General features: G+C 42.3%; 1 protein-coding gene across 8 annotated transcripts in view; it reads right to left on the bottom strand.

The window, feature by feature from the left end:
- Bcl11a (BCL11 transcription factor A) overlaps positions 1–14,759 on the bottom strand; it is a 96,776-nt gene that overhangs the window by 5,378 nt on the left and 76,639 nt on the right. Inside the window, exons 3-5 of one of the 8 annotated variants that reach the window (XM_076832990.2) lie at positions 10,235–10,336; positions 4,820–4,962; positions 3,220–4,282 (exon numbers count right to left, since the gene is read on the bottom strand). In XM_076832990.2, the coding sequence (XP_076689105.1) occupies positions 3,220–4,282; positions 4,820–4,962; positions 10,235–10,336 (1,308 nt within the window). Of the gene's footprint in view, positions 1–2,765; positions 4,963–10,234; positions 10,337–14,759 lie in introns of those variants that run through there. The other 7 variants (XM_076832991.2, XM_076832985.2, XM_076832986.2 and 4 more) reach the window with 7 other exon arrangements.

Genomic DNA, 14,759 nt, shown 5'->3' on the forward strand with positions numbered 1-14,759 from the left:
CAAAATATTCTGCATTGCCATTTACAAAAAAGTATTGACTAAAGCGGGCTTTCTCTTTAATATGCTTTGCATATGAAATTCTTTCCAATCTAAATATAAAGCACCATTTAGTTTTTGGCAATGAAAAAAACTGCAAAACATTGTTTTTTTTTTTTTTCCTTTTTTTTTCTTTCTTTCTTTTACTGCATATGAAGGTAAGATGCTGGAATGTAGGGTGATAGAAGGAAAGGGACAAAAAGCACACTACATAACAAACCAACGTTATTAGCTTGCAGTACTGCATACAGTATGGCAGCAGGAAAAAGGAACAAAAAGGATATGTACAACCCCTATGACAGCCATCTGTGTGACATTCTAGCAGGCTCCCCCAAACCGCCATTATATGGCTTCTCATCTGTACAATGTCACACTTTTTTGTTTCTCTTTTTTTTTTTTTTTTTTGAAGCATACAAATAATTTGTACTATATTATCCTGCCAAATTAAAAAAATATACTGTGGCAGCCTGTCTTTTTTTTTTTTCCACTACCAAAAAAGGTACATTGATACCTTTTAAGAGAACAAGCAACAGTTAAAAATACAAGCTTCAATATAAATACTATAGTGCCTAACACTAGATGAACATTTAATTCAAATACCATTCTAGAAATACAGAAAAAAGACCATAAATGTGTTTTAGCATAGGAATCAACATGAGTGTGCATTTTCCTATATTTAAGTACTATATAATCTTAAACCTTTCCCCAATGTATGTTTTTTTTTTTTTTACAACCTGAAGAGCGGTGTGTAATCCAAGGCATAGAATTTCCACTACCATTTTTAAATGGATAACAAGTCTTGTAACACCACCAAGACAATGGAACCCTAAAATGCAGTTCCCCCCTAAACATAATGAAGTGTTTTTTTAAAAAATTTTTTCTTAACATTTATATTTAAAAAAGTTTTGTACAAAAAAATCCTTGCACTGTAGAAGCGAAAGCAATCATTCATTTCTATGTTAAGTGTATTCTGTTTCCATTCACAGCGCTCGCAATGTTGCGTCCAAGTAAGTAAGCTCATTAGTCAAGTAAATGGCTGGCAAAGTTTTTTAGTTTTTTTTTCTTTTTTTTTTTTTTTAAATGCTCATCAATGAGATTGTGTTCAATTTTTTTTTTCAGCATTCTTGCAACTTTTCCCTTAAGTATAGACCTGTAAACTGGGAAAATTGTACAGTGCACTTAATTGTCCTATCTGAGCAGGTTTATTTTATACTCAACCTCTGTATCTCTGATTAGAGAAAAGATACAGGTATCACAGGCAGAGTCAAGTGCTATTTGAACACCAACTGGGGCAGATGCTAGCTTAATAAAAAAGAAAAACTTAAAAAAATAAAAAAATAAAAACAATGAATCCTCTTCCATGTTAACACAAATAGCACACAGTGTATGGAAAAGAAATGAAGTACAACTTTTAGGGAGCACAGACATATATACTGCTACTCTTAAAATTCTTTCTCTTCTTTTTTTTAAGAATGTCACATTTTAACGCAAGTCTTTAAGAATTCATAGTTAATCATCATTGTATCAATATTAGCTTATATACCTGTTCTAGTTTAAAATGGCAAATAGTACCATGTTGTGCTAATAAATCACTTCTTTTTTTTTTTCCCTCTGTTCCCCTCTGTCAAACCTCATTGTCAGCCTCTTCTTTTTTTAACATAGTATACTAGGTTTTAAGTTTATCATGTGATTGTCCATTTGACAACCAAGTGGATCTGGATCTATTTCTTTTGGAGCCAGAATTTTTTAAAGATATTATTTCAAACAAGCATCTTCACAAAATGAACTCCTTACTAATGTATTTAATCACGTTCCGGGGCTTTTGCACGTTACACATTCAATTTAATCATTGTTTAAAAAAAATAAAACTTTGGGCAAAGCAGCCCATTTCTTTTAAGCTCTCACCAGGAGCAAAGTAGCTTTTATACTGGTATAATCAGTTTTTGTTCACAAAAGTTAAACTAAAGGGAAAATGATGATTAACTAGGACATAATGGGTTATATTTTTAGGTAGCCATTGTTGTGAGAAATACAATATAGAATTATATGCTAGGTCCTAGGGTTCATTACCTCACCCAACGATGAATTAAGCTACAAGTTTATAACAAGTAAAAAGAACCATCAATGTGGTTTTAATAGATCCAAGGCACTCATATTTTAAAACCAAATGATAGAATAAACTTGTTCTGTTTTCTGTTAATTTGTCAATTCAAGGCCTTTCTTTCTCTTTCCTCTCCAATTGATACATTTAACCCTTTAGAGACAGACATTTAGCTGATAGGTTTTATTTTTTTTCAGTGCCATCTATTCTGTCTATAGAGGGTTAATCCAAAAGACTTTTTTTTCCTTCTCACTTTATAAAATAAAACTGTACATGATATGTATTACAGAATGTATGCAGCATGGTCTTTTTTTTTTTTTTTTCTCTCTCTCTCTCTCTCTCTTTTTCTCAGAACGGAACTGGAAACAGCAACATGTTTGCTCAGCAACGAATTAGGGACAATTTAAAATAGCCATAACATACCATACATGCTGTCTAAGTTTAAAAAAAAAAAAAAACATACACAACATGTAAATTATTGCACAAGAGAAAGGCTCAAAGTTTGCGTAAAATGCAATAGTATTGCCCCATACAGATCATGCATTCAAACGGTGAGAACATAAAGAAAAAAAAAGAAAAAGAAAAAAGAAAAAGGAAAAGAAAAAAAAAAACAGGTGTGCTGGTGACAAGCACTCTCATATTCTTAGCTTCCGTTACTTTTGTTTATTATTTGTTTGTTTGTTTAAATCACATGGGACTAGAAAAAAATCCTACAGGGAGTGGGGCTGGAGGGCTATGGGGTAGGGGGGGATGGTGAAAAAAGGAGGTGTCGGGTGGGAGTGAGGGAGGAGTATTAATATACCTCTATTCAGTTTTTATATCATTATTCAACACTCGATCACTGTGCCATTTTTTCATGTGTTTCTCCAGGGTACTGTACACGCTAAAAGGCATCTTACAAATTTCACATTTGTAAACGTCCTTCCCCACCTGGCCATGCGTTTTCATGTGCCTGGTGAGCTTGCTACTCTGGGCACAGGCATAGTTGCACAGCTCGCATTTATAAGGCCTTTCGCCCGTGTGGCTTCTCCTGTGGACAGTGAGATTGCTACAGTTCTTGAAGACTTTCCCACAGTACTCACAAGTGTCGCTGCGTCTGCCCTCTTTTGAGCTGGGCCTGCCCGGGCCCGGACCACTAATATGGGGCGTGCTCCCTCCACTTCCCGTGCCGCTGCGCCCCGAGATCCCTCCGTCCAGCTCCCCGGGGGGCGTGGAGAAGCGCAAGCTCCCGTTCTCCGAGGAGTGCTCCGATGAGGAGGCAAAAGGCGATTGTCTGGAGTCTCCGAAGCTAAGGAAGGGATCTTTGAGCTGCCTGGAGGCCGCGTAGCCGGCGAGCCACTGCGAGTACACGTTCTCCGTGTTGGGCATCGCGGCGGGGGGCAGGTCGAACTCCTTCTCGAGCTTGATGCGCTTGGAGAAGGGGCTCAGCGAGCTGGGGCTGCCCAGCAGCAGCTTTTTGGACAGGCCCCCCGAGGCCGACTCGCCCGGGGAGCAGCCACGGCCGTTAACAGTGCCATCGTCTATGCGGTCCGACTCGCCGGCCACCGAGTCTTCGTCGCAAGTGTCCCTGTGGCCCTCAGCCTCGGCCAGGTGGCCGCGCTTATGCTTCTCGCCCAGGACCTGGTGGAAGGCCTCGCTGAAGTGCTGCATGGAGCTGAGCACCATGCCCTGCATGACATCTGGCAGGGCGCGGCCCTCGTCGCCCACGCCCACCACCGCGCCCCGCGAGCTGTTCTCGTGGTGGCGCGCCGCCTCCAGGCTCAGCCCGAAGCCGTAGTCCACCCTCTCGCTCTCCGTCAGCTCCTCCTCCTCCTCTTCCTCCTCTTCTTCTTCTTCCTCGTCGTCCTCCTCTTCCTCCTCGTCCCCATTCTCTGGGATCAGGTTGGGGTCATTCTCGCTCTTGAACTTGGCCACCACGGACTTGAGCGCGCTGCTGGCGCTGCCCACCAGGTCGCTGGTGCCGGGTTCCGGGGAGCTGGCGGTAGAGAGGCCGTCGTCAGACTTGACCGTCATTGGGGATGACTTGTGCATGTGCGTCTTCATGTGGCGCTTCAGCTTGCTGGCCTGTGTGCAGGCATGGTCGCACAGGTTGCATTTGTAGGGCTTCTCGCCCGTGTGGCTGCGCCGGTGCACCACCAGGTTGCTCTGAAATTTGAACGTCTTGCCGCAGAACTCGCATGACTTGGACTTGACCGGGGGCTGGGAGGGAGGAGGGGCGGATTGCAGAGGAGGGAGGGGGGGCGTCGCCAGGAAGGGCGGCTTGCTACCTGGCTGGAATGGTTGCAGTAACCTTTGCATAGGGCTGGGCCGGCCTGGGGACAGCGGTGGGCTAGACGTGTTCCCTGCCAGCTCTCTAAGTCTCCTAGAGAAATCCATGGCGGGAGGCTCCATAGCCATTGGATTCAACCGCAGCACCCTGTCAAAGGCACTCGGGTGATGGGTGGCCAGGGCCATCTCTTCCGCCCCCAGGCGCTCTATGCGGTGGGGGTCCAAGTGATGTCTCGGTGGTGGACTAAACAGGGGGGGAGTGGGTGGAAAGCGCCCTTCGGCCAGGCCGGAAGCCTCTCTGGATACTGATCCTGGTATTCTTAGCAGGTTAAAGGGGTTATTGTCTGCAATATGAATCCCATGGAGAGGTGGCTGGGAAGGACATTCTGCACCTAGTCCTGAAGGGATACCAACCCGCGGGGTCAGGGGACTTCCGTGTTCGCTTTCTAAGTAGATTCTTAATCCATGAGTGTTCTGTGCGTGTTGCAAGAGAAACCATGCACTGGTGAATGGCTGTTTGCAAGTTGTACATGTGTAGCTGCTGGGCTCATCTTTACCTGCAAAATAATACAACAGCAACATCAATGTTTAATCACCGAGGCGGCATCAGCAATTGCTTACTCATGTTCCACCCTCAGTTTTCCCTGCTGGCCCCTCTACCCCAATGCCTAAGCCCTCACAGACCTACCCCTGTGCCTACACGGTGCCTGGCCCATCTGGTGGTTGATGCCCAATAAATATATATGAGTCAGTCTTCCTGTCATTAAACTCTGTTCTAAGAATTCTATATCCACACCCCAAAGCAGAAAAATTCCAACCAATTCAAGCTTGAGAATGAGGGTCCCTGTATTCTAGGGATCTTGGCAAATGTCTTATGAACCTTCCAACCTCCTAAGCTGTGGTTGGGGGCAAACCATTTCATCTCTTTGTGCCTCTGTTTCCTCATCTGTTAAGAGGGACTTGGACAAGGTGACCTGAGGAAAATTGTTTTGCTTCCCAAATCCTATGAGCCTAGTCTATTCTCCTCTGAGTGGCAGGTGAATTTTCTAAATAGGCAATCATTCCATCTAGATGCCAAAAAGAAGAAGGTAAACTAACCATAGTTCTCTGTAGCCCTACTGAGGCTTAACTTGAAATATACTAATTGTTGACATTGTAAAAATGAGAAGGGACTCAAAAAATTCTTCCACAGAACAAAGACTAGCAACAATCTCCCATCCCAGCCTATGTGCTGGAATGAGCTCTAATCTGGGTTCTATTCATAATCCCCCACAGGGGACAACCATTTTTTAATCTCAAGGAATGTCATGAAAATCTCAAAAGAAAAATTTAAAAAGATTTAAAAAAAAAAAAAAGTTAAAAAGATTTAACTGAAAGGCTGCACGAGATGCTTAGGAGTTGTCCCCCAGTGCAGCAAATGCAAGTCTGAAGAAGAGTTAGGAGGAGTGGCTGGTGCCAACTTCAGCAGACACAGCATCCTGGTTGAAGGAACAGTTAAGGCCGCCAACACCATGACAGGCAGCAGGCTGAGCAATGCTACACTAGCCTCCTCCTCATTATTTTGAGAGGCTAACAACGTGAACCAAATTATACAACATCCTGCGCCCTCGGCTGAGACTCGGCTCCAGTTGAGAAAGAAACAGAAAGATACAGTTCAGCTAGTCAACTCTTTGGCCAGTAGCCAAGCCGTCTGGAGAGGGGCCCTGCTTAAGTCACATTATTTCTCTCTTGCTGAAAAGAACCCGAGAGTGGTAAATGCCACTTTGGCAAAGAGGGGGCCAGCTTGACTTCACGAAATCATTCATTTTGGGAGATAGCTAAATTAAAATGTACATGTATATGTTTTATATATATATATATATATATATATATATATATATATGTACATATATATATATACACACACACACGTATATATATATACACGCATACATATATGGAGTAACTAACCAACAGTTTACCAGTCAACTGTAGCCTTAAAAAGGGCACAAGTGATGGTGGCCTAAGGATAAGGATGAGAATAATGGATAATGTCCCAGGGATTCTGAAAAAAGACAGAGCTTAAAATATAACTGAGAAATAAACTTTCTCCCTCTTTTAAAAGAGGGGCTAGCAGAGTTCCTTCAGCCCACAGCTAGCATTTGTCAGTAACTTTTTTAAAAGGACAGAATTCACCAGGGAGCTGAAGAGTGGGAATGAGGAATTCATCAATTATATGATTCCTCCATTTAGCAAGTCAGAAAGAAAAGCTGGCAGGGTCTTCTTAGGAGCCCCAAACACTCATATTCCAAAACAAGCCAGCCTCGCTCAAGCACTTGTCTAAATAATGGACTCCTGCCCTGACCTTGTAATTTACTTTACAATGCATTTATAATCTCACTCAATATATCCCACTCCTGGGTAAATCTCTTTAACAAGATTAGATGGTAAGATACCAAAATTAGGTTTCAAACATTTGTCTAATGTGGAAGGGGGGGGGGAGGCAGAAAGATTTTGAAAGAAAATGCTGACATTAGTATCACATTATCTGCCTATTTTTGTTTGCCTCTTTTCTTCAAAGGGAAATAAAAAGCTTCATTGAGAGTATTTTCATAAATTTTTTGTTGTTGTTGAACAATGACTTGGGTCCCAAATAGACAGGGACAAAACTATCTGGTTCCAAGTACTGTGACCCTCTGTGGCCTTCTCCTTTGCCCCCCTAGGACTTTGGGTTATTATCATACATTTAGCCTGACAATCAGAATTGGGGATGTAAAAAGGAAATTTGTCAGCTAAAGCCAGCCCTTCCTACTTTCACCACTTCAAAATGCCTTAAAATCATATTTTACCCTTATAATCTTCTCCTGAAACCCAGGACTGGACCCATAATTAGTGATGCTGGTTTCGTATGTGCCATGATGCTGCCACTGATAAATGCCGAGAGCTGTGGCATCCGGCACTACGTCAAGAAGCTCATTTGTATCCTTTCCAAGAGGCTTCAACAAGAAAAGTCCATTTTATTTTGCTGTCCTGTGCGTCTTAAAATTTTTTTCAGAGCCAGTTATGTGATTATGTTACAGTATGTTAACACTATGATGCTATCCCTCCCCCTCTCATACATCAGGTCAGAGAAAATGGCATTTTATCTCATAATGAGGATACAACATAGAGTTTTCACTATCGCATTTTAGTATTCCCATCAACTAGATATTCTAGATCATGAGGGCAGCTAGTGTAATCATAATGTCAATGAGAAGGGCTGTTACGATTGAGACTAAAGATTACATGGAAAGAGCTGCTTTGAAACTGGTAATTATTACCAGTCCACTAATAGCAAATGATGCATTACAATTTCACCATATAATCTGTATTTCACTCAGCTCATGCCGGTGCACCATATTATATTACAGTGCTCACAGATTCTAAATTCCTAAACTGCAGTCATCAATAAATGTGTTACTTGCCATAATTTGTGAAATTACTTTGTTCATAACATCTTTGATGGTTTAGAAAGACCAGAATTGATTTCCTGCGTGGCAAAATTAGGGCTACATTGATTTATTGACGTGTAAAATATAATAATATTCTTCATTTACTCTGATGAAAATCAACTTCTCGATTTGAGAGCCTCATTGGGCATTCACTGGGATTGTTTTGATTTGAAGCAATAAAGTGAGACCTGGCCCCCAAGCATAAGAACTCAAGGCATTGAAAGGGTTAAAGGCAGCTGTTAGCGCACCTCCTGGTTTTATTTTATTTTACGGGAAGGAATGACCCCCATTTCTAGTGGGTCACCAATACAAAAAAAGTCATGTGACTTAAGCCTCAAAATTTGGAAGAACGAGGAGGTCCGAAGTGGGACCTCTGGTTCTGTTATTTACTAGCTTGCGACTCGGGGACCGTCATTCAATTTCTCTGAGCCTTAGGACTCCTATCTGTAAAATGAGCATAGAAACAGCGCCTTTAAAGAATTGTTGTGAGGTTCAAATGACAGAACCATCTAAAAACCCTCTGTAAACTATCAGGTCCAACATGCAAGTGAGTTTTCATTCCTACCGGGTGTGATTAATCACTGAGGGTAATGACTAACTGCATTACATGCCCTGTACACTTGCAGAAGAAGGTCCCAGGGCAGGCCTACCCCAGGCTCTGGTTAGAGGGTCAGGAGGGGACAACGGTAAGTCACTCTTCCACTTTCACAACCGTGGGGGCCACAAAGCTGTGGGCTCTAAAACCCAAGGGCAGCTGCTCAAAGCAGCAGAATGGGGTGGGTATCACCTTTGCCCTAGAACCCTCTGGAACCCCACAACCCATTTCCACATACCTTGTCTGCTCACTCCTAAACTGGTCCTGCCAGCCTGGGCATTGTCAAACTAAGGACCCTCCCTTTGTGGGTAGCAGGGAAAGGACAGGGGTTCTATATCAGGCTCCCACTTTCCCACTCATCAGATCACACTCCCAACCCTCAGAAGACCAAGCTGAAGACAGAATAATAAACTGTTTCCCCAGCTAGCAGCCCTTGGCCTCTTAATTCCACCCTCCTCTCCATCTCCCCACTCCCTCGTTTCCCTTCCCTCCGAGGATGGCTCTGTTCCCACAGCCAAGTGCAGGCCCCAGGCACCCCCAGTAAAAGGAGTAGAGTTCTTCCCACCCAGCCAACATGTAGGGACTCGAAACCAGGAGTCCAACCCCTTAAACTCTCTGCAGTGTGTGACCTAACCCAGGCTAAGGCCCAGCTTGTGGGGAGGGCAGATGAGGTGCTCTTAACCCAGGCACCACCCAACCCTCAGGACCCAAGGGCTTCTGAAATTCCTATAATAACTCTTTGTTGCCTGGGATTACCTAGAGTTAACAAAAATAAACAACTGGCTTTGAATTTGGTCTCAGGGTGCATGCCCTGCCCTGCAGACACCATTCACAAGATGGGTAAGTCTAATTTCCCTCCTGTAGGAAAAACAGTTTCCTTTCTAGCCTTTACGAATATATCTTACTCTCTGTTACTCCCTTTCTATGATCCTTTCTTTTTTCCTTCCCGTAGCAGGTTATTAATTTTTTTTTCATGTACTTGCAAAATAAAAATTAGATGTCACGCTTCTTTATTTCCTTCAATCTGCTTTTTTGAGGGGTGGGGGGTGAAACAAGCCCCTCCCCCCAACATTCTAGCCATGCATAATTCACACCATGTTTCTACATAAAATAAGCAAACTGTATTACCTTATAAAATAACATTCAAAAAACATTTTCATAAATGAACACTGAATTTCAAAGGTTCCCCACTCTAAAAGTTAACTTAAACAAGTAAATTGGGCAATGTGGTAGTGGGATGGTGGTAGTGGAATCTACATTTTAACTACAGTGCTTGCATTTTCTTCTAAAACTAGAAGAAAAATAAGCAGAAATTTATATATATATATATATATATATATATATATATATATATATATATATATATATGCCATGTTCAAATACACAAGTAAATGCATAAATAACATGAGTTAGAATAACTCAGAAGTAACTCTAAACTGATGCCTTGTGATTCTGGCCTCTGCCATGGAATAAATTCAAAGTCCTCCATGAGGCCATGGGAATGAATGTTCAGCAATAAAATGGGCCCTGAACTCATGAGGTATCTAGCCACCAGCCATGAAGACAGGAAAAACCCTAGGGAAAAGACTCTCAGAGATGAGAGGAGTGCGGGTATGGGTGCCAAGTGAGTAATGGAATAATATGTATGTGGGTGCCAATCTGTTTTAGATGTAACTCTGGTACTTAAAAAGTAAAGGTGTAATTTCTAGAAACTCTCATCTCTATACACATAGACATTTATATAAGAAATAATGCTCAACTTACAAATACCCTGCGGGGCATATTCTGCACTCATCCCAGGCGTGGGGATTAGAGCTCCATGTGCAGAACGAGGGGAGGACAGGCCCCTCCAGTGCAGAAGTTTATCTGTGAAAGAAACCCAAAATCAAGCACTGCAGCCATAAACAATGTGCATCGTAAACCACAGGATATCACATTTCAATTCCATTAAAATAGATTAACATCATTACAACAGCCTTGCAGATAGTTAATAGGCCCAAGGCCTGAAACTAAAGAAAAGTGGTGAGTTGTTTCTCACAGTTTATGTTTTGTTTTTTAATTTTGTACTTTTTGGACAAAAGGGAAAGGGTTTGTTTTAGGTATGGGGGTGGTTCTTAGGTTCAGTTGCTTGATTATTTGTTGTTATTTGTTTATTATTGTTATATAAATAGCAAGGAGAAAATTCATACTGTTACATATTTATGGCTGGAAAAAGGGAATTTATCTGCAAGGCTGGTTTACATGCATACATTGACTTGACTTTATAGACAAGCCCAAGCAAAAACCAAGATGCTAATAGGAAATGAGTGGGTTCATGAACCATTTTTATGGGATACTTTCACTCCACCTTCCCCATCCCACATCCCCCTCCCCATGCTATATTTACAACAGGACCTTCAGTGATGGGGGAAGCCTCAGGCATTTCTGGACTTGGTTGGGCCACACTCTAAAATTCTATCAATGGGGTACCCTGTTGGCATGACTTCTCATGCAAAGCAGTGGAGAATGAAGATTAGACTTCTGGGACTAAAATAACTTTGGCTGGATCCCCACCTTCAAGGTGCTGGATCTTATCATTAAATGACAAGGAAAGAACCAGCATCCAATAATAGCAACATCCAGAAACTAGGGCCCACTTTCCCCATTCAACTGCATACCTGGTGGAAAAAAAAGGTAATTTTTCACACTAATAAACATAAATCTAGCAGTCAACCAAGCATTCCTAACACTGATGTTTGTAAGAAAGGAAATTTGGTTTGTGCAACCTGGGAATTATCTGGTTTCTGTGGTAAGTGTCCAGGCTTTCCAAATCTACCTTCAGCTAACTAATGATGTAGATATCCACCTTGAGACAGAGTGGAAGATAGATGGAGTAAGAGACGCTCCTCTAGAGGTTTGGAGTTTGTGTTGACTAGGGAAGGCAGGAGAGAAGAAAAACAAACTTTGAATGTGAACAAACAGAGTATGTTTTGTATTAGCTTAATAATAAGAACACTTAAAAGTGTTTGGGGGTATACTCTGGGATAGCAGATCCCAAGAGTGAAATATGTTCCATTCTCTTTGTGTTGACCACATGGACAAATGCAGCCAGGGCAATTGGGACAAGGTTCCCTTTCATGGGGAACTTAATGTGTGGCTTGAGAAAGCTCTTACACAGATGGCATAAATCCATTGTCAGCAGGGTTCCAAAGGGAGGCCATCTAGGAGACGCCATCTAGCCTGAGACCATCTATGGAGACTTATCCTCCTCTCTAACTCAACACAAAATATAAACCACAAAATGAACCAACAAAAGTGGGAAGTCTGGACTTAGGAAAAACGTACGCCTACACTTGCTTCCTTATGTTAAATGAATCAAGAGTTCATGATAAAATTTAGTCCTATCAATTTGCAAGAAAAACTTGAGATTCCATTTTTTTTTCTTTTTTTGCACCTGTTCTTGCCTAATAGCAAGTTTGTTGTAGAGACCAGAATCCTTTTCCTAGGAAACCCACACTACCTAGATATCTCTAACCCCAGGACAAAAGCCACAAGATCTTTGGACCCTCGAATGGGGAGAGAGAGTCTAATTTCAAATTCCCTGCCACTTATTCCAGCAAAAAAAATGGGAGAATTGTTAGCCCATTCCCGGCTAGCCACTAGCACGTCTCTGGTTGGCTTGTCTCTTAACCCATTCCCACTAAATAAGCTGAGCCCAAAGCAGCAGCCCAGATCAAGTGGTGAAGGGACATCTCATGAACTAGATTATCTGGCATCATGGTTTGTTTGGGGTTTTAGATTTTTTTTAAAAAAATGCCTTTATTTTATTTGTCTATTTATTTTTATGTGGTGCCAGGGATCGAACCCAGTGCCTCATGCATACTAGCACTCTACCACTGAAGCACAACCCTGGCCCATAGGGATTTTAGTTTTTGAATAGTAAAAAAAAAAAATCTTAGCAATTGCAAAGTCTGTGTTTCCATTTTAGAGATGGGGGAACTGAGGCCTTGAGAAATTAAGTAACTTAATTGCCCATTGCATGGTCTTCAATGCCTAGAAACACCCACAAAGAAGGCTCTCCTTCCACTGACGCACTGGGCAGCACTTAACAAACTCATGGGGGCAGCACTTAACAGCCCACAGGTATGAGGAGAGGGGCTTTCAAAAGGTCCCAATGAGCTGACTTGATTTTACAACTGGCAAACACTCTCTGCTCTGAGCCTCTACCTTTCACCCTCTACCTCTCTTCCCCTAAGAACTAGCCAGCTGAAGAGATACAAAGCATTGCTACCAGCCTAACACACTATTCACTTTAGAAAGCGGCATGCTGTCTTTGTGCCAGAGACTTGGCCTTGCATTTCTCTTCCTCCAGGAAGAGGGTCAAAGCAGAGCCAACTGGGAACCCCTGATTTTGCTGCTTCTTCCACTAAACACGTCCATAATATTCTCTTTGGTAAGGAGAACTGACATTCCCACAAGAACTGGAAATGCTCAATTGTTAATAGCTTCCCTAGGGTTTAACTTCTTGCCTAAGATGCCTTCAATTATTTCATCACAGCTTAGGCAAAGTAAAGTATCACAATTAATGCTTCTGAGCCTCAAACCCAACAAGCAGCTCTGCCTTCCCTCGTTGAGAGGGAGAAAGAGCTGTGCTGATGGAAGGCTGCTTCTCTTCCCACCCTCCCTTCCATTCTCCCCAGGCAGAGCTGGGCTCCACTGCCAGCTGAGAAGGGGCGTGGTCTAGCTTTGCCCTCTATTTCTTTGTTGGCTCACTCAGGGAAGCAACTCTCAATGCACAGAGTAGACCCAGCATCAGCACCACCCAGAAGCATGTTGGAAACACAAATTCTTAGGCCTCACCTGTGACTTACTGGATCACAAACTGCAGGAGGGTGAGGAAGCAGCAATCTGTGTTAAACAAGCCCTCCAGGTGACTCTGATGAGAGCCATCAAGGTTAATAAGTCCCATCTTAGATTAAGGAAAGGTAAGGATCTGGGAGCTTTGATGTTCCCTGGGCAGAGATTCATGGGCCATGAGGTGGTCCTCCCTTCCACCAGGACCCACCTCCTTTAGGACAGGAAGAATAAAAATCAGGGGTATCCCTAAGGGTCTCTCCATGTGGAATTAAGAGGTTCCACTCTCTATCCCTGGGTCATTGTCGAGAACCAGGAATAGATCCAGTATCTTTGTTAAGTAGTGCGTCCTCTTAGCATAAGAAAATACCCAATGTCAGGTAGATGGCATCCTCACTACTGCATAAACACTGAAATGTTTGGGCTGGGGCTACGGCTCAGTGGGAGAACACTTGCCTAGCATGTGTGAGTCCTGGGTTTGATCCCCAGCATTGTTTAAAAAAAATCAAAGCTGAAATATTTGCGCATGCTGCATGGACAGAACAAGAACAGGAGTCCTGTCATCTTTCCAGACTCTAGACAAGCTACCTTCTTTGGAATCAGTCTCCTCCTGAGCTTTGTGTTCCTCTGATAGAAGGTGTGTCAGCCTGTTCTGTTTCATAAAGGTCTCTCTAGACCCATTCCACTTGGGTCTCAGAAATGCCTTTTGCATTATTAAATTGCAAAGTTCCCTCCTGGCTGAATAAAATGTAATGAAGCTTATTTGTATTTCATTAAAAATCTGCAACAAATCAGGTATGGGTTTGATTTCACGTTACACATTGGTCACTTTACATTTCTAACCTGATTTGGGTACCAACTTTTGACATAGTGGGATATCCCTGGAATTTAAGGTCATTAAATCAAGTTTTGGGGTTCCACCAGAATATCTTAGAGATTCCTCAACTATAATTTGTTGTTTGTTTCTGCAACTAATCATTGGGTGTGTAATATAACCACTTTAATGACTAATAATCGACAAGTAGTATTCTGATCTCCAAGTATGCAAAGCAGCTAAGATCAAAGCATCATTTCCAGCACACTTAACAACTGCTTCAGGAGCCCAACTTCTATCAGGTATGAAAGGCCAGATCTAGGGACTAGGGATGTGGTTCAGAGGTAGAATGCTTCCCTAGCATGTGTGAGGCCCTGGTTTAATCCCCAGCACTACAACAAGGGAGAAGAATATCATTCAATCCCAAACCTCTCCACAAGAATACACAGATATATGCTCTTCATTGAAATGTGTGTGTATATATATTTATTTTCTTAAACATGCATTTTTAGATATATGTGTCCTCAAGTGGAAAAAAAAATATATCTTGCAAACTCTCTTTCACCTTAGGTCCTTGAGAGGAGAATGAAAGACAACCCATCAAGACCAGAAAGGATCTCTATATTGGGGACAAGCCAACAT

Source organism: Callospermophilus lateralis, chromosome 14, assembly GCF_048772815.1.
Source record: "Callospermophilus lateralis isolate mCalLat2 chromosome 14, mCalLat2.hap1, whole genome shotgun sequence".
NCBI lineage: Eukaryota > Metazoa > Chordata > Mammalia > Rodentia > Sciuridae > Callospermophilus > Callospermophilus lateralis.